Genomic DNA, 20,585 nt, shown 5'->3' on the forward strand with positions numbered 1-20,585 from the left:
ATAATATACCATTTGATTCATTTTAATCAAATCTAATTTTCTTTGACATAACCTTTTATTAGCCTCCTTCATAAATCCTATTATATTAGCGATCTGATGAGAGGGCCCGTATGGGACTAGCGTATCTCCGAACTCACAAATATTTAATAAATTTTCCGGCTTCACGGCGTCACACGCGCGTTACGTTATCGATAGTTGCATTGCTCGACTAATACACTACCACATTTCATACTCTTACACTCATACATCAGCTGACACTTCCACACAGTAGCGTCACAATCACACGCGCGCGCGCCGCACGTAACAACTGTATTGCTAATTGTAAGAATAAAGGAAGACACATTATTCTGAATAATATTGTATAAAAAAGAATAAAACGAATAATAACTAGAAACATTCCCAATTAAAAATATTATATTTATTTAAAAAGTAATGGTAAATATCAATATCTCACCGACCTCACCGATTTCGTTCATTTTTTAATATGTTGTCAAGATAAAATAGAATAGATATTAATTTGATTTTGATACAACATAAAGAAACAGTCAAGAATTATTTGTTGCGTATAAAAACCCACATTTCATCAAAAGATGGACATGCAACATTTGTGCGGTAACTCATTGACATTTCAAGTATAATTAAAGCGAAAAAAGAAGCAATGAGACCATCGTAAGAAGAATAATTTCATATATTCTCTTTATATGTACTAAATGAGAGAAAATTAGTATAGAATACATCAACAATTCTCGATATAATTATACACGAGGGGTTATACACCAAGTTACTTGTTAGCAGTTGAAGAGGTCGGCAAATGTCAAATTTTTTTTATATTAATACCGGGGGCAATAAGAAATAAATGCAGGAACAAACTGATGTATAATTAACCTCTAAACATCAACTAAAATCACACTTTAAATTTCCAAATGATAGATTTTCATATGTTCGAAAAGTAATAAAATTTAAAAAATAAAAATGAAAACGAATTTAAACTCCAAACTCTAAATCGCACGTTAAATTGGCAACGATTTGGCTTCGTTATCCAAATATTAACACATTCGGGCCCATATGTGTAGACCTACATATGTGTATATCAGACCATGTCACTTTCACGATGCAACTTACAGTTCAAATGTGACTTTGGGTGGTACTATTGGGTGGTATAGTTGAATTCTAAATTTAATTCTAAGTATAATTTGCATAGTTGAGAATCGTTGAATGCAAAATATGCTCTCCTTGTTTCAGTCCAGCCCTATCTTTTACCTCAGCTTCGAACGTGTTAACGTTAGAATCCATAAGGAAGATTTACTCTTAAACTTAAAAACTAAACTTAATGGGACTGTAGAGTACGTAGACGAATTCATCAATACAATACAAACCATTGTACACAGTTTTAACCCTCGGACTGCGGACCGTGGAGAGAGCCACAATTTTAATTTAATTTTATATTTCATATTATTTTCATTTTTTAAATTTTACACCGTTTCTTTAAAAATCATTATTGAAATATATGAAACTCTTTCATTAAAAAATTATGCATTCAACTTTAGGTTAATATCTTTGTATGTATATGTTTTGTAAGTTTGGGGTCTATATTGACTCAGACTCCGTTGTTCAAGGTTTTTATGTATTATAAAGACCAAATAAAGACTTGAGTGAGAAAAGACCAAGAGTAGTTCCTTTACGTCTCTCCTGCGTCTCCTATGGATAGGATTGGCATTGTTCCAACATACATAATTCTGTCTTTAGTACTCATTGTCAGTACACAGGTAAGCAGTATGGGGTAAAATATATGTACACGTTAATCGTGCAGCGAACCTTCCCAGAAATTTACAATGCGTGAATTGTTATTAAGCGACAGAGAAAGATCCTAAAGCTGGTTATTCGGAAAGTACTGATGGATGTATTATAAGGGAGAGTTTACAATACATCAATTACTATTGAAACGCGAAGACTTCAAAATTTGTAAATCTCAAAAGGAGTACTTTTTATTTATAAATGAAAGAAATATCGATAATCAGCTCAATATGTAATAACAAAATTAGTATATAAATATTTTTACTTATTGTTAATGTAAAATATACCAAAATAAATTTAAATATACATTGATTGAAATATATGTATACATAGTATACAGCTGACTCATAGTAAGTTAAATAGGTGTTGGCACAAGTCCAATTTCATTGGTGGACTTATAGGTTTAAACTGCGCGCGCACGAATTAAGGATGCGCAGTGCGCCGAAATCTTCGCGGAATAAAATGGGGTTGAACTACACACGTAGTGGACTGATCTGACGGATTGTGCTCTATCTTAATTAGATAAAAGTCAGTATAAGCGGTACAAGAGAAATGTAAATGGTTTCTGTAATTTTCGTTGTGAAATTCGACATGTGCCAAAATTACGCGTCCCGTAAACTTAGTGTTAAGGTTAGAGTAAAGCTTAATGCCTAATAGAGATACACAAACTGACAGATTGATAAAAGTTGTAATACATAAGTTCTAAATAAATATAATAGCAAGCATGGAAGGCTTCCTTAGGGAAAAAGGCGATGTAGAGAAAGGAGGTACTTAATTTTCAAGATATTAATATTAAGATTAATTTATATAGAATTAATATAATTTTCAAGTATTATAACATTTAATATGCACATTAAATTTCAAGGTTTCAAAATTCAAACTTCAAAATCTCAGCATCTCTTCAGTATTTTCCCTAGGGAAGCGTACCATGCTCTCTACTATACATTCTGAGATGTACATTGTGATGCTTTAATAAGGAGTACATACAATCCCTTTATTACAGACCCAATTGCCTGTTTTATGAATAAAAATGAATAAATGAGAACTGCAGCAGCATTAGAATATTCTGTAGATACGTCTCCAATAAGTAAATATTCAGTTTTTAAGTCGGAAATTGACAGAGTTAAAAGAAAAATTTTCACACAAAAATATAATCGTTGCTAAATTTTTCTACAATTTTGACTTGTATTAATAAATGCTTATTGCATGTATAGTTTCCATTGATAAGTAAACTGTTCAGTTAAAAAATTATAACCGTTTAATGGTTTACTATGATATAAAATTGGTTTCTATAAAATGTTTCATTTTTAATGTGAAATTTAATTTCTCTTAAAAACTTAGGAAACTATGTAGTTGAAAATTAATGAACTTTCTTCTTACATGTAATAACAGCTGCAAGTAGTCTAACTGCGGCATAAGGTGGCACGCAATCCGGCCAAACTGGTTGCAGAATGTACTGTGCGAACGTTAGAGCTGTAATCGCATTTCCTGTCGGGACTAGGATGAACAATGCGACCCAAAGGTACAGGAACGCTGGTAGGGGTCCAAAAGCATCGCTAATGTATGCATAATCTCCCCCAGACTTGGGGATCATAGTACCTGAAAAGCACATATCAGTTAAATAATTTTAATGAAAGAAATGGATAGATTTAAATATACACAATAATAAATGTCCATTTAAAATGTAAGTTTTAAAATTTTCTATTATCTTCACTATCAAAATCAAAACCAACTTGTTGTTATTTATATGTATTAAATAACATCTCAAAGGTCGAAAAAATTACGAACAAGTAAGTCATTTATACCAGCGATAGGCAACAATCAAGTAGGAAGTATCAAATTTTCAAATTGCGAAATTCATTACTCATCAATGTTCGCGAATGTACGCTACTTACATGTCTGTGAACTGCACTATTCATTAGCGCAGATAATATGTCCATTGCTGAATTCTTCCCAACTTTTTCAAATTTTTCGAAAATTGAATAACACTTATTTTAATTATTAAATAGATTATTAATTAGAGTACTAATTTAACATCTGGGTAATTTTCTTTCTTAGTAAGCCGTTGGAATTTTAATATTAATATACAGTCACGCATTACTTAATAACGGAGAATCGTTTTTTTTATTTTTTTTTTGGCGTAAAGTTGGCATTCGCACGGGGAACATTTCCGCCGTGGTCTCGCCCAAGATACCGTACCTGCAGGCGACGGCCTGCTTACCGGCTGAAAATTGCATAGTTGGGGTGGTGTTACCAGAGGAAAGTAAAGCTTAAGAAGACAAGAAATTATGCGGAAAAAGGGTATAGCCGGCTAAGATGGTCAAAAGTGCCCCCAAACCAAATTCGACTTGCTATGAACCATTCGATAGGTGATAAAAAAAAAAACAAGTCTGTGCCAAGTTTCAACCCTGTATCTCATCTGGGAGGGTAGTTACGGGTAAAAATGTAATCGCGAAGTTTTTGGCTAATTTCTCCTATTTAATGACATTCGAAAATTCTGAAATAAATCAGAGATATTTCTATTTGTGAGGCACATATTACAGAATTTTTTCAGATTTTTAGATTGAAAACTGAAGCCGTGAAAAATCAAAAACGTCAAAAAATGCTGAAAAATGGAGATTTTGTATGGAAGGAGTCGCGGATCTAGATTCATATTTTTTCTATAATTGTATATTATCGATACTATTATTCCCAATTTTTTTTGAGAATTTTTGGTCAGGTGCGCCATAGTTAAAAAAATTAAAAACCTAGTTTTTCGCTGTTTCTTGCTTGTCAGAGTTACTTGTACGGCGAATTTTCGTCTGTTCTTTATCAAGTAAGTGTGTTATACAATGTTCAATGTTTTTACGTACAGTGAAACGGAATAAGAATTAAAAAGAAAAACTAAATAAACCAGAATTATTGAAAGTACTTTATGTGCAGTATATATGAAAAAATCGAAAGCTGTTCCAATGATGTCGGTGGTCTAGTGGTTAAAGCGCCCCCACCTGGACATCCAACTAACCAGAGCGAAAGCCTTCCTATCCAAATGCCTAAACAGAAACATCAAAACCCTATGCTACACTGCAATGATACGCCCAATTATAACTTACGCATGCCCTATCTGGTTCAATATCCCCAACTACAAAATGGAAGAACTAAGATTATTCGAGAGACACTGCCTAAGAACCTGCCTCAACCTCAGAAAAACCATAGATTCCAACTGTAAAAAAAATTACAGAAACTCCATCCTACTGAACACGGCAAACATCCACCGCATAGACACCCACATCATCAAGCTATGTAAGAACTACTTCTCCAAATCACCCGAACACTCCCTACTCATAGAACTCCTTCAAAAACTACACGCCAACAGGCAATACATAATAAAATCAATGAATACCGGATACACACCACCCGAGATTTTCCCATGTCTCAACCGCAACGGTTTCGTATCCAGCTCAAACAACATCCCATTATTACACCACGTCCAAAGAAATCAAAATACAAAAGCAATCCAATTCATCCCATCACCGAACCACCTTCTCAACTTACTGAAATACTGCACACAGACCTCCCTCAAAGATAAAAAAGAAAATCCCAAGAACACACAAAAGTACTGGTGGGTGCAAAACCAAAGCGCGCATAACATTCCCCACATAACCCCAGCGGACCTAAACACACACCCCAACACAAACCAGCGTAACTTCACACGAATGTAAATATGTAAATTTGTAAATACCTCAGCGCTAGTTTTAGTTTTTTGCTACTTTTAAGAATAGCGATAAGTTTTGTATATATAGTTAGTAAGCTAGATTTAAGTTTTTCCAAAATGTTGCACCTATCCTTAATGCCAACAAAATTCCTTCTAGGCGCCCCAAAGAAAAAAAGCAATGAATTATCTTATCAAGATTCTATTAAAACTCACACCCACCCAACCCAAATATTTTTAAGTCGTTTAAGCGCATTAGCCATAAGACTACACATAATCAAAGAATCGTTTTATACAACCTAAACATATGTAAATGTTGGCTTGTTGAATAAACGGATTTAATAAAAAAAAAAGTGGTTAAAGCGCTTGACTGCTAAACCGCTGCTAGGCTTTTCGTAGGTTCGAGTCCGCTCACGCTGATTTTTTTTTTTTTTTGTAAAATACATGTTTTTCAGTTTCGTTCAGTGTTATCGCATGAAATATGTCGAAAATATCGGTTCTTAATTTTTTTAACTATGGCGCACCTGCCCAAAAATTCTCAAAAGAATTGAGAATAATAGTATCGATAATATACACTTATAGAAAAAATATGAATCTAGATCCGCGACTCCTTCCATACAAAATCTCCATTTTTCAGCATTTTTTGATGTTTTTGATTTTTCACGGCTTCAGTTTTCAATCTAAAAATCTGAAAAAATTCTGTAATATGTGCCTCACAAATAGAAATATCTCTGATTTATTTCAGAATTTTCGAATGTCATTAAATAGGAGAAATTAGCCAAAAACTTCGCGATTACATTTTTGCCCGTAACTACCCTCCCAGATGAGATATAGGGTTGAAACTTGGCACAGACTTGTTTTTTTTTGATCACCTATCGAATGGTTCATAGCAAGTCGAATTTGGTTTGGGGGCACTTTTGACCATCTTAGCCGGCTATACCCTTTGCAAAACAACTCTTAACCTGTATAATTATGCAAAGTAATCGTAGAGAAAAAAAAAAATAATAAGGCAATACTTATGTTATCCACATCATCGGAAATGGGACTTTAATCCTCCTATATGGAATTTTGTGTAAAGCATAAGCAGAGGTTCCTTCCACGTAGTTTTGCGAAATGTTAGTGATAAATTCATGTACAATCGGTATTGAGGTCATAGCATGAAGTGTTTTAGTTGAAAAACGTCTAGGATTATTGTAGATAATTTTGAGAGCTTTATTTTGGAAAACTTGAAATTTCTTTTTTGTGGTTGTCGATAAAAGAGACCACCATATGATAGCACTATACGTGAGTACTGGTCTAATACACATTTTGTAAATACATAATTTTATTACGACAGATAGAGAAGAGCCGTTCGAGAGGTGAGGATATAAAAAGTGGAGTACCTTGCTTGCCTTTGCAATACGGTTTAGCGCCTCCTCATTCCATCTAAGGTGCTCGTCAAGCAAGGTTCCTAGATAACGAACACTCTTGGACCTTGACAACGGAACATAAACTTTTGTGGTTATTGTGATGCTTTTTGCGAGAGAAATAAATAGCTTCAATCTTGTCAACGTTAATGGTCAATTTCCAATCGTTGAAAAATTTTAAGACTTGAATTAGGTATGCCTGGATTCTTGAAACAGCAGGCAGGAAACGAAAGGAGGTAGTGTACTACATTCATCGTCAGTCCCATCGAAGTTGTCGCAGTGAAGTTGGCGCGCTAACGCAATCACGCCGCGGCGGCGTTAGCGCGCCAACTTCACTGCGACAACTTCGATGGGACTGAGTGTACATGGCTGTGTCGTCGGCGAATAAAGCAATTTCGCATATCTTAGATATGGGGATATCGTTAATGTAAATGAGGAAAAGGATCGGACCTAAGATCGATCCCTGCGGGATACCAGCGGAAATGTTGTAGTAGGATGAACGTGCACCATTTAATTGGACATAGAATGACCTATTGGTAAGATAGGAGTAAATAAGTTTCAGGAGTCCAGGGTCGAGATTATGACGATGCAACTTAAATATTAAGCCAGACAGTATCAAAGGCCTTGGCAAGGTCAAGGAAAATTATAACAGCACAGCGTGTTACATTCAACTCGTGAGTGATTTGTTGGGATACTCGGGTGATTTGATGTATTGTGGAATGTCCCTGTCTAAACCCGAATTGTTGCGGGATTAAAATACTGTTGATATTGAATTGTTTAGAAAAGAAGGTGCGATAAATGTATTTTTCAAAAATTTTACCTGGTATAGGTAAAGGGCTAATTGGTCTGTAGCTGGTTGATTTTTCGCAAGGTTTATTCGCTTTGAGAATTGGGGCCATTCTGGCTATTTTCCATGCGTTAGGGAAGTAGGATTTGTTAATAGATACTCTATATATATAGTAGAGTTGTCAAATAACCCTACCAGAAGCCTTTTTGAGCACAGGAGCTGTGATGCCGTCTGGGCCCGGGGTCTTGCGGTTTTTAAGCATTCTTATATTGGTTGTGATATTAGCTGGTGTTAGCTATGAACTGATAGCACAATGGTTTGGAAGAAAATGTAAAGAGTCAATAATTTTATTGACCTCGCTTTCGTGTGGCGAAGAAAATGCCGTTGCCGTTGAGTGCACCGTACTGAAGTTGCGGACAAGGATCTCCGCCTTGTCTCTATCACTACAAGCCATGTTACTGTCTGAGCAACGGAGGGATTACCCTGGGGGTTTTGTGAGAGTTGGCTGCCTTGAACGTAGCCCAGAATGTAGAATCAGTTCTTTTAAAAGATTTTAGCATGTTTGTCCAATCAGTGTGTCTAAGGTAAGATATGCGTTTTTTGATCGAGGTAGAAAGATCTCTTATGTAGTCTTTAATATTATCGAGTTTGTGTATTTGATTATATTATGAAGGAAAGCATTTAACGGAGATCCGTTGTAAGAAATGCGTTGTTAACCCTTGGATGGCAGACCACGAAGAGAATCTCAATTTTAATTTAATATATATACGTTTGTATACGTTTTATAACTTTGGATTACGATTGATCCGCGCTACGCTGTTGAAGGGTTAAGCGAACGTTACACAGCAAACCTAAATGATGGACATGCTATAACCTATTGCTTTACAACTACAAATCTGTCTTGTGATTTTTTCGTTCAAAATTTTTTTTATTTATTTCGTTACATTGTCGCAGATGAAGCTGTAGGAGCGGAATATTCTCAGAAATAGTAGTATAGCTAAAGTTCATTCTATGCAGTATTTAACGCATTTGGGTAGATCTACTCTACGCTTATATGGCAAAGTAACTAAAGTCTTTGTTACTGCGTAGGAATTTATCTTTTTGGTTTAATACCAAAATTATTTAGTTTCTGTTGCTATCCTTTATGAATATAGTATGTACCTTCCTTACACATATGTTAAGCGAAGAATGTTCTTGCGCAATGAATAACCATCATACAGAAGACGTTGAACGAAATCAGCTGAATTACATTACAATTAGTCTGACATACACAACATAATTGAATGAAGTATCGTTGACCTTCTTTTCCGAGTTCAGGGATCAGGTCAGATTAGACGGGTACCATGACTCACTTCAATTACGTTCAATTGTTGCCACACTTGGGCAATTGCTCTATTGTTATTTTATAAGTAACCCTTTCGTCTAATTCACTTGATACATTCCATGTTAAACGAAGAAATAAAGGGAAAGAATAAGAATGACGATTTGATTAATCTTCGCATGCCGAATGGAGCATTCGGCATATCTGGATTAATTAACCTTTACCGACATAATGTATGATTTACGGTTTAAATAAAATTTTCATCTTTACACATCAAATGCAATTATTTTGACCCAGTATAAATTGTATATTTATATGTGTATTCCTTACGGTGTGTATATACTTGGTTATATTTAAATATATTTTAAACTTTGTATATAAATTTTAATGACGCTGTTATAGGTCAAAGTGACCTTGTATTCAGCTACTTATTAATCAAAGTATTCGTCTTTCGAGGCTTAATATACTTCTATCATGTGTACACTGAGTTGCATTGAACTTGTCGCAGTGAAGTTGGCTACAAATTCACTAACGCATTCACGCCGTGTCGGTGAGCCGATGGCGAGTTCGGTTCACCGACGCTGCGGCGTGAATGTGTTAGTGAATTTGTAGCCAACTTCATTGCGACAAGTTCAATGCAACTCAGTGTACCATGGATAACTTTAGACGTTTAGTAGGAGTCTCCTTATTTCATTATTTGTTCAATACGGTTCTCTCTTACTTATGACTACCATTTATTTTCAACAACTGTACAGGCCTGCAGTAGAATAGACGTGAGCCCGTGAAAAGCTTGCGGGCACGCGAGCGCACAGCGGGCAATTTCGTGTGCATGCCTGTCTTAAAGTAATTAACACCTTAAATATGCGGATATATTTATTACTAGATACTATAAAGTAATTGACGCTCTTTACATATTGCACGCCGGTTAAATACCAGTTACTGAAAACCTGAATGCCGGCCTCACTTACTTGTCTTTGAAAAATGAGTAGCTAATGAAAATATTAAAAACCTTATACATTTTTTAAAATAGTATATTTTGATTGGGGATACGGCCGGAAATTTATTTGGCCTAACTTAACCTACATACAGGGTGTTTCAGAACTCGCGTTGGTCCCGTGGAGGGGTGGTAGCTGGGGTGATTCTGAACAACATTTTCCTTTTGTTTGAAGCTTCGTTTTTGAATTATTAAGTGTTGGTAGCCCTAGTAATTCCGTACAGGGTTGGTACTATTATAGAAAAGAGGGGTTTATAGATAGAACATGGTTCTAGACGCACGTGTGTAAAAGCAGAGAAAGCAAGCGTTAAAAAAGACTGATTTATTTTTCATATTATAATAGTTTTAAGTTAAGTATAGTTATTTCATTCCTTTCATTTTATATACGTTTTTTTTAAATACAAATATATATATATTCAACTAGACCATATACAAAGAGTATTAATTGAAAACCTATAGCCAAACACGTGCCAAATAACATTAAGGAAAAACACTGGCGAATCAGAGCGCGTATAGCGCGTGGGCTCAGGGACGGCAACGTCGGCTACAAAAGCGGGGCTTGACGTAGGTCGCGCACCCCGTTGGTATAGCACAATAAAAAAATTGAAGTGGTTTAACATTTTTAGTCGTTGTTTAGAATGAATACGGAACTTAATCTCTTGTCGCCTGTCATAATGTAAAAAATGAAATTCTAAACATTCTAAACAGCAAATAAAAATGTTTGAAATGGAATAATTATTAAAAAGTTGAAAACAGTTTAAATGAAACTTACCTATCAGTTCCTAGATTAATCTGCTATGCTGAAAGCAGATAATTCCCACTGGATCACTGTGTCGATTCTGAACATTCGAAGAGGGAACAAATTACGAAGAACAGCTGATCTCCAGACAAGACCATTGAACCCACTCAACCACACGGTCACTATCACCTTTCACAGAATTTTCTTTCAGGTAAATAAACATTTTTATTCACTGTCACGTTGCTATTGCACTAGACACAAATGAAATATATGTAATATTCCGCACTACTTCAGAACACGACGTTATTGGTCTTCCTTTCCAACTTCAAATGGAACTGCTAGCTTGAGCGTCTGCGAGATCTGATTGGCTTTGTCTTTTTCTACATTCAGAAATAGGTCATGGTTCCTGATCATAAATCTGTTATTCTTTATAACCAAGAGTGACCGAAAGAGACTCGTGTCGACCCTTTGAAGTCACCGAACGTAGAAAAGGACAAGTTGAATTTGGAAAGGAAGACCAATAACGTCGTGAAAACGTTACGAAGTATGTAGTGCGGAATATTACATGTATTTCATTTGTGTCCAGTGCAATAGCAACGTGACAGTGAATAAAAATGTTTATTTACCTGAGAGAAAATTCTGTGAATGGTGATAGTGACCGTGTGGTTAAGTGGGTTCAATGGTCTTGTCTGGAGATCAGCTGTTCTTCGTAATTTATTCCCTCTTCGAATGTTTAGAATCGACACAGTGATCCAGAGGGAATTATCTGCTTTCAGCATAGCAGATTAATCTAGGAACTGATAGGTAAGTTTCATTTAAACTGTTTTCAACTTCTTAATAATTATTCCATTTCAAACATTTTTATTTGCTGTTTAGAATGTTTAGAATTTCATTTTTTACATTATGACAGGCGACAAGAGATTAGATTCCGTATTCGTTTTGAACAACAACAAAAAATGTTTAACTAGTTCAATTTTTTTATTGTGCTATGCTAACTGGGTGCCGAGCCGTTCGTTCGCGACCTACGTCAAGCCCCGCTTCGTAGCCGACGCTGCCGTCCCTGAGCCCGCGCGTTATACGCGCTCGGATTAGTCAGTGTTTTTGCTTAATAATTCAAAAAGGAAGCTTCAAACCACTTTTTCGCAAAGGAAAAAGTTATTCAGAATCCCCCCCCCGCCGCCATCTAGGAGGGTGAAAATACGTTACATGACACCATGTATATTGTTCATTGGTCGCCGTGCTGTTGCCTGCAGAAACAGTAGAAAAGCGGCGATCCCATACTAATGCGTACGTTGTCACGGACGCTCACGGATGACCAGAATTCAATATGTTAGTTTCGACAGTTTTTCGAAAATATCTCGAAAACTAAGGCCGAGCGGCGGTTATATGTATAGGAAAAAGTTGTTCAAAATGTTGAATTTTACAATATATTTAAATTTCATCAAAATCGGTGAGGTGTAACCTAATCTCAATAATTACCGATATATCTATGGAGTCTGAGGATTTTTCTAACGATGGTTCACTATTTTTGTTATATATTCTTTCTATGTCGTTATCTAATTGCAGCGGTACATTTCTCATTAGAAATCAATGTAATTTTTTAACCGACTTCGAAAAGGAGGAGGTTACTCAATTCGATCAGTATGTATTTTTTTTTTTTTGTGTGTGTTCACCGATTACTCCGAGATGGATGTACCAATCGGAACGAAACCTTTTACATCTTGTAGGGTATGTCTTCCGGTTGGTCCCATTGAAAAAAAATTTTTCATTTTTTCATTGTTATTGCAAAATACAGGAAGTTTTCAATGTCAAGATTGGACGATTTCAATGACCTTTTAATATGTTGTCGGGGACATGATTCTGAACAACTTTTTCATTATGCATAATTAACGGAAAGTTTTAGTTTCCGAGATATTCGTGAAAAACTATTGTTACTACTACATTGAATTCTACGTATGCCTACGTGTCTCTACTGGTGTATGAGTCAGCATGCAGTCGCCGATTCTCTACTGTTTCTTATATACATGTGTACTCTGCAAGGCATGTACCGATTGCGATGAAACCTTTCACATCTAATAGGAGATATTTCCGCGATATTTCACTTGCAAAAATTTATGCAATTTGTTATTGTTAATAACTATTCTGATAACTTGTATGGAACTTGTTATCGTTAAAAACTATCGTTATTGTAATTAACCAATAAGAACGGTAAACCAACTTACGGCATCCTACAAATACTGCTCGTTCCACTAAAAAGTGTGAAATAAAATAATTTTTAACAAAAAATACAACCGACTTCGAAATGCACTAAAAAGTATGAAATAATTTCTACTTCATTTATACAAATACCCAACAGCTATTAATAAAACCTATTTACTCGTTAAATAGTATACTAAATACATTTCAACCTTTTCGGAGGCGGCGCAATATTAAAAATACCCGAATATACGATGCTGCCAATAATGATTTGATAGGTTGTCGACGCCTGAATCTTCCTAGTAGAAGAAAAGTTTTTAATTTTGCGCCGCCTCCGAAAAGGTTGAAATGTATTTAGTATACTATTTAACGAGTAAATAGGTTTTATTAATAGCTGTTGGGTATTTGTATAAATGAAGTAGAAATTATATCTTTTTATACTTTATACTTTTATAAAGTTTTTTTATAAATTATACTTTTTAGTGCATTTCGAAGTCGGTTGTATTTTTTGTTAAAAATTATTTTTGCATCAAGGAAGTCCAGATGTTGAAAGACAAATTAATTTATCGATTCTTATTGGCAGTTTACCTTCAAAACCTCTATTTTTTAAGTCCCCAAATTCTGCTTCAACAGAAGAAGAAGTGGCGATTTCACTAGATCTTTTGAAATGTGGACGCATTATACCCGTCCATAAGAGCACATATGGCAATAAACGCGTTCTGATTTGTTTAGCAAATTCAGGGTTATAGCAAGCATTTATAACATTACCACAAGTTGCATTTTCTGCAATTTTTTTTGCAGAATTTAAAACGGAATCACTCCATTCAATCCAGTCTGTACAATCAAAATTTAACTCTTCATTGGGAACATCATCGACTAAAGAGTCATTCTTCGACATTTCGTCGTTATTTTCATTTGTAAATGTTTTTATGTTATTAACATTGACATTATCTTTTATTATATCATTTAAATATTGCATCCGTAAATCAGATTCCAACGGTTTTCCATTTGTTGCGCAACCTATACATTTACTCAATGCAACGCATAATAGCGATTCAATAAAATATTCTAATTCTTTAAAAGAACTCATTTTATAAGCTTGACCAATACAACGAAGAAAAAAGATACGCACTAAAATTTTTTCATTACCTTTTACAATTTCCATCTGTTTATCATACGAATCAGATGACTGACATCTAATCTAATATAACAAGTAGGTATTCCGCTTACGTTTCTTGAAACTACAATAGCATAGCATTTCTGTAAATAGTCTCTGAGATCAATACATTTTGCAAAAATATTTGAAACCGCAATCAAGATAGCCCTTCCGAAATCACTTACCATTGTACGTGGGATAGGAACACCTTTGGCAATAATAGTTCGTAAAAAAAAGTTATCATACTCCTATGATCGGCCGAAATCATTTGAAAAATCGGTATGTTACCTTCTTTAGTAACAATTACACACTGATATAAAAATATCGGTAGATCTTGTGACGATTCACGTTTAATTATATCACCTGCAGCATCAATGGTCAGAAAAGCTTCCGGATCCCTTTTATATCTTGATATGTACAGAAATTGTTGCTCAGGGGTCCAATATATACAAAAGAATGGTAGTATACCGATACTGATAATACAGTTTGTGTATCTGCTACATTTTGCATTATGTAGTGTACCACACCCAGATTTAATCCAACCTCGGAATAATATTACTTTAAAAAAAGAAAAACAGAACAAAATTAACTGGACACCTATCGTCAAAGTAAATATGGCTACCGGCCCTAATACGAGAAAGTTGCGTTGTTAAGGTAAACAAAGTAAAAGTTTAAGTCTGGAAGTCGGTATCCTTTATTCCAAGAAGAGTCGTGTTTCAAGAATTTAATAAAAAGAGGTAAAGAAACTTGGAAATATTTATCGCTGTTGTTGCAAGCGTCAATGCTGGAAATATACAAAAGAGTGCTTCACGTGTCTCAAGGTAGAATAAAATTTATTTCAGGGTGTCAAATGATGTTGAATCGACACAGCGGTTTGCAAAGTTGGAAAACTGGCCAAAATCCTATATTTCGAGAAAATTTCACGAGATTATCTGAAAGTTAAAATTCAAAATTCAAAATTCAAAATAGTAGTTTGTAATACAGTATTGATCTGTAATAAGCAACAGTTTTCTGGCTCGAAATAAGCAAATCTCTATCCCCACCTTTTCGTTTAATGTCGCCCGCAAAGTGAGAGGTCCAAGAAATGAGTGAGAGGTCCGTGAAAGCGAGAAGCCGATGTTTTGGGTAATAGATTGTCACGCTCGACTGAGCAGTGACATCGGTTAGTAGAAGAAGGATGGAATATATATAATGCTTTCTCAGTCTAGCATATTTGCCTTGAAATAAGCGAAATAGTGCGAGAATGAGAGGGCATGCTATATTCTAGCCTTGTTCAAAAAATAACATCCTTGCTCGGCCTGCTCGCGAGCATGTTGCTTATTACGAGGCAATCCTGTAATTCGGTGATTTTGTGAGGAAATTAGCTTATACATTTTTTTACTCACTTTATAAAATATATTATATATTTTTAGAATATATTATATTATTATAGAATAAGCAGCCAATATAGAGATAGTCAATGAATTCTCATATCTATGGGTGATATTTCAAACGAATAGAAGTTTAACAAAAACATATCCAGCAAAGACTAAAGAAAGCGAATATAGGCTTCAATCCAGTATGGAGAATAGGGGAGAGAAAGTTTAAAGAAAACTATAAAATGAGAATGTTCTTGTTCGATATGTTTGTTACAAGTATAATCACACATAATGTAGAATTATGGGTATTCAGGGAAAAGAAGGAAGTAAAAAGAGTGCAATTAAGGTACATAAAGTGGACATTAGGCGTTAAGTACACAGACCCCAGAACATATTGTTTTAGAAGAGATAAAAAGGGAAAAGATTAAAATAAGAATGAGAATTAGAATTAGAACATCAAAATTTGAGAAAAAAGTAAGAACGAGAGTAGGTAGAACACTAGTGAAGGAATGTGTGACAGAAGGAAATGGAAAGAATACAAATTAAGAGCGTCAGTGAAAGGGAAGAATATTAAAAAGGAAATGATTTCAGCCTATTGGGAGTGAGACAAATACAAAGAGAAGATTACAGAAAAGTTAAGAAAGAAAGACGTGGAAGTTCAACAAAAATGGCATTTTAACAGAATAACAAGATCAAAATACAACCAAAGATATAGATATAGAGGGTGAGTCAAATAAAGTGTTACAAACAATTATCTCGGAAATTATAGCAACTATCCACCTAATTTTTTTTTTAATTAAATATTACGAAGTACCTGATTATATAGTGCATAAAATCTTTTTTTTTTAAATGGCTACCATAAAGTCAGAATAAACTGACGTTGTCCTTTGTAAGTGGAATGCTATATTAATTTATTTTATATATAAATAGCTTTTATCAAGCGATTATGGCGATAATTTATTTGACGAAGAGAATAGTTAACAAGCGAATACGCGCAGACTTTTAATTTTATTTAATATTGAAAATGTCAATTATTACTTGTAAACATGTATTTATTCTTTTTTTATTATTATCATTTTTATAGTATTATGTATTGGACAACATTATTACAGGTACTGACTTACAAACATTATGCATTCGATCTCTTTTTGTGAGGGTATTTGAGGCATAAAGTATTGGAAATTCTACCTACCACAAAAGAAGATATGAAAACTCTAATACAAAAATAATTTTTAACAAAAAATACAACCGACTTCGAGATGCGCTAAAAAGTGTAAAATAATTTATATTTCGTTTATACAACTACGTGACAATTATTAATAAAACCTCTTGCTGCATTAACAAAATGCGCGAAAAAGTATAAAATAATTTCTATTTCATTTATACCAATACTCCACAGCTATTAATAAAACCTATTTAATCATTAAATAGTATACTAAATACTACTGAGAGGCGGCGCCAAATTAAAAACTTTTCTTCTACTAGGAAGATCTTAATTCAGACGTTGGCAGCTTATAACAAATGACCCATTTAATAATTTCAAATAAACAATATACAACGGGAATCAACATACTCATTGCGGATTAACTACAATTTCTGATACAATCGTTACAATTACAAATGTTTTCAGCTGTATTTATAACGTTCCTAATTTTTTCTTGCGACTTATTAATTACCAAGTTGTACCGCGCTGCAGTCAAATCGTTATTGGCAGCATCGTTTATTCGGGTATTTTTAATTTTGCGCCGACTTCGAAAAGGTTGAAATGTATTTAGTATACTATTTTACGATTCAATAGGTTTTATTAATAGCTATGAAGTATCGGTATAAATGAAATAGAAATTATTTTATACGTTTTCGCGCATTTTGTTAATGCAGCAAGAGGTTTTATTAATTATTGTCACGTAGTTGTATAAACGAAATATAAATTATTTTACACTTTTTAGCGTATCTCGAAGTCGGTTGTATTTTTTGTTAAAAATTATTTTATTTCAAATTGTTTAGTGAAACGAGCAGTATTTGTAGTGTACCGTAAGGTGGTTTTGCGTTTTTATTAATTAGCTAATAACCATAAATCAAAAAAAATATATTGATCGAATTTAGATGATTAATAAAAAGAGAGAACAACCCGGATATTATTAAAAAATAATTATTAACAATAACAAATTCCATAAATTTTTGCAAGTGGGATCATAGTAGATATATCTTCTACTAAATGTGAAAGGTTTCATCGCGATCGGTATGTACATTCCTTGCAGAGTAAACGCTGAAAAATATAAATGGAGCATTACGTTTTTTGCAATAAAAGTCATTAACAACGAAAAAATGCAAAATGTTTTTTTAACGGGACCAATCGTAAGACATACTGTACAAGATGCAATAAGTTTCGTTCCGATTGGTCCATCCGTCTCGAAGTAATCGGTGAATATCCATAAAAAAGGAAATAATAATAATAATAATAATAATAATAATAATAATAATAAATAAGAATAAATAAATATATCTTTACAATTCATCATACAAGTCATTATTTTCATTATTTAATCAAATGAATTTCAAGATACGTATACGGCAACATCGCGACAGAACTCTCAAATGGTGTGATTTGGCGGCTGTGAACCTGGCACCCGACTTTCAAAAAATTAACTTTTTTTTCATAAAATGGTAGTATATCGTTTGTAGTTGATTGTAGTAAAAATATTTTCGTTTGTAGTTGGATCAATTAATAAATAAACAAAATTGAAAAATTGACCCGCACCCGACATTGAGATATTTCAAATCGGTCTTTTCCATGTGATTCAGAGTCGTTTGTACTTGATCGTAGTGAAAAAAGTTTTGTTTGTAGTTGAATAATTTAAAAGTTATAGATGATTGTTTATACCCATCAGCCAACTTCGTCAATTTTTAATATTTTTCAAATCCGTCTTTTCCATCTGATAGGGAATCGTTTGTAGTTGAATAGTTTAAAAGTTATAGGTGATTGTTTATACCCATCAGCCAACTTCGTCAATTTTCAATATTTTTCAAATCTGTCTGTTCCATCTGATAGGGAATCGTTTGTAGTTGTTTGTAGTGAAAAAGAGTTTCGTTTGTAGTTGAATAGTTTAAAAGTTACAGCCGATTATTTATACTCCGAAGAGGTAACTCTCTCAATTTTCAATATTTTTAAAATCCGTCTTTTCCATGTGATAGGGAATCGTTTGTAGTTGTTTGTAGTGAAAAAGAGTTTCGTTTGTAGTTGAATAGTTTAAAAGTTATAGATGATTATATTCCCTGTGTTACATATAAACATATCAAGCATCCTATGAAGCATATCAAAAAATGGTTCGAGTAAATGTTATCCAGTTTCATAAAAGCTGTTTAAATAAAATCCCGTTTAAAAAAGACGACGTCGGTTTATTCTGACCTCACAGTAGTTATTGAAAAAAAAAAATGTATGTACTACATAATCAGGTACTTCGTACTACTTAGTTTACAAAAAGAACTAGGTCAATAGCTTCTATAGTTTCCGAAATAATAGTTTGCAACACTTTATCTGACTCACCTTGTATGTAGAATGGTACGTTCCTGTCTTACAAAATTTCCGTATTTGCAATTGGGTGCGTATATCCAGAATTTCTAGAACGTTCAAAAGCAAAGGTAAGAAATGCGAAGTAAGGTAAAGTTGAAAGGTAACTAAAATCGCTCATAAACGTCTTACATATGTACCGCCCACCGTCGACAAAAAGTCTCGTGGGACGACACAGGGGCATGAGAGGATACTACGCACACATCGTCTGATCTCCTAGTTTTACACGAGCCTAATTAGTAGGTGTAACCGCGTCGGCCAATCATACGTTACTGAGAAGGGGAAGCCGGGACATCTGGAACACGGATCTTGATGTGACTTATATAATATGCTGCAGTGTATGTGTAGTGTCCAACACTCAGTCGTTTTCAAAATATTAAAAGTTCTTTTAAATGTTAATCAAATGCAATTTCGATCAGCAATTAAAACAAAAACATGTGATTGCGATCAAGCATGCTTTATTAGATGTGCATGGTACCGTGAATTTTATTGTTTTATATGTTTCTATGATATTTGTCACATGTTAATGTAGGCGTTTTAGTGTGGAGGAGAGGGTTTTGTCTCCCCGGACGCCTTGAGTTCGGGCCGGGGACCGCTAGGTGGCGGCGAGATGATTGGTGTTCTCTCAAGCGCTCGCCCGGCATACCGTTCGAATATACATATGTATATACAGGGTGAGGAAAAAGTCCGGGACCGATGAAATATCTCGAAAACAAGACATTTTAGGAAAAAATATTTCATACATAAATTGTAGGGTGTCAATAGATGTATCAAACGGTGGTACGTATTTGACCTTGAGCGTAAGTATGGAGGAGCTATCAAGGTGAAGTTAAAAATTTTTAATGGAAACCCCCACTTTTTATTTAATATTCTCGTAGCAGACATCGAGAGCTTTTCAAGACACTTCCATAAACTTCTTTCGGTTTAGTACTTTTCGAGATATGAGTCGATAAAGTTCAAGTACCGTCGGCATTAGCAGTAGCCAAGGTGTACCGCGTGGAGGTTGACGAGCAGTAGAATGGAGGCAATTCGAACATCTGCTATAATGATTATCAAATACGGGCACATGCACACACACAATGAGGTATCAACCCGACCGTGCAACCTCGACGCGGTACACTTTGGCTGCTGCTAATGTCGACAGTACTTGAACTTTATCGACTCATATCTCGAAAAGTACTCAACCGAAAGAAGCTCATGGAAGTGTTTTGAAAAGCTCTTGATGTCAGCTTCAAGAATATTAAATAAAAAGTGGGAGTTTCCATTAAAAATTTTTAACTTGACTTTGATAGCTCATCCATACTTACGCTCAAGGTCAAATACGTACCACCGTTTGATGCATCTATTGAAACCCTACAACTTATGTATCAAATATTTTTTCCTAAAATGCTTTGTTTTCGAGATATTTCACCGGTCCCGGACTTTTTCCTCGCCCTGTATATGTATAAGTTTCGAATAGCGGTACGATAGGTGTTATTGTAAAAAAAACCGCCTTTTCCTCTCCTACATTAGAATATAAAGATAAAATTTATTTGGAATCGAACTGTCAGACGTTCGATTACGATTCCAACCCGT

The 20,585-nt window shown here is 34.4% G+C and overlaps 1 protein-coding gene across 5 annotated transcripts in view; it reads right to left on the bottom strand.

Annotated features, from left to right (window-relative positions):
• LOC114880889 (Y+L amino acid transporter 2) overlaps positions 1-20,585 on the bottom strand; it is a 91,396-nt gene that overhangs the window by 40,101 nt on the left and 30,710 nt on the right. For 3 of the 5 annotated variants that reach the window (XM_046285730.1, XM_046285728.1, XM_029197369.2), the window contains exon 2: positions 3,175-3,393. In XM_046285730.1, coding sequence (XP_046141686.1) covers positions 3,175-3,388 — 214 coding nt within the window. In that variant the 5' untranslated portion in view covers positions 3,389-3,393. Of the gene's footprint in view, positions 1-3,174; positions 3,394-3,689; positions 3,764-18,986; positions 19,065-20,585 lie in introns of those variants that run through there. The other 2 variants (XM_046285729.1, XM_046285731.1) reach the window with 2 other exon arrangements.

The sequence above is a fragment of the Osmia bicornis genome, chromosome 5 (genome assembly GCF_907164935.1).
Source record: "Osmia bicornis bicornis chromosome 5, iOsmBic2.1, whole genome shotgun sequence".
NCBI classification, from domain to species: Eukaryota; Metazoa; Arthropoda; class Insecta; order Hymenoptera; family Megachilidae; genus Osmia; species Osmia bicornis.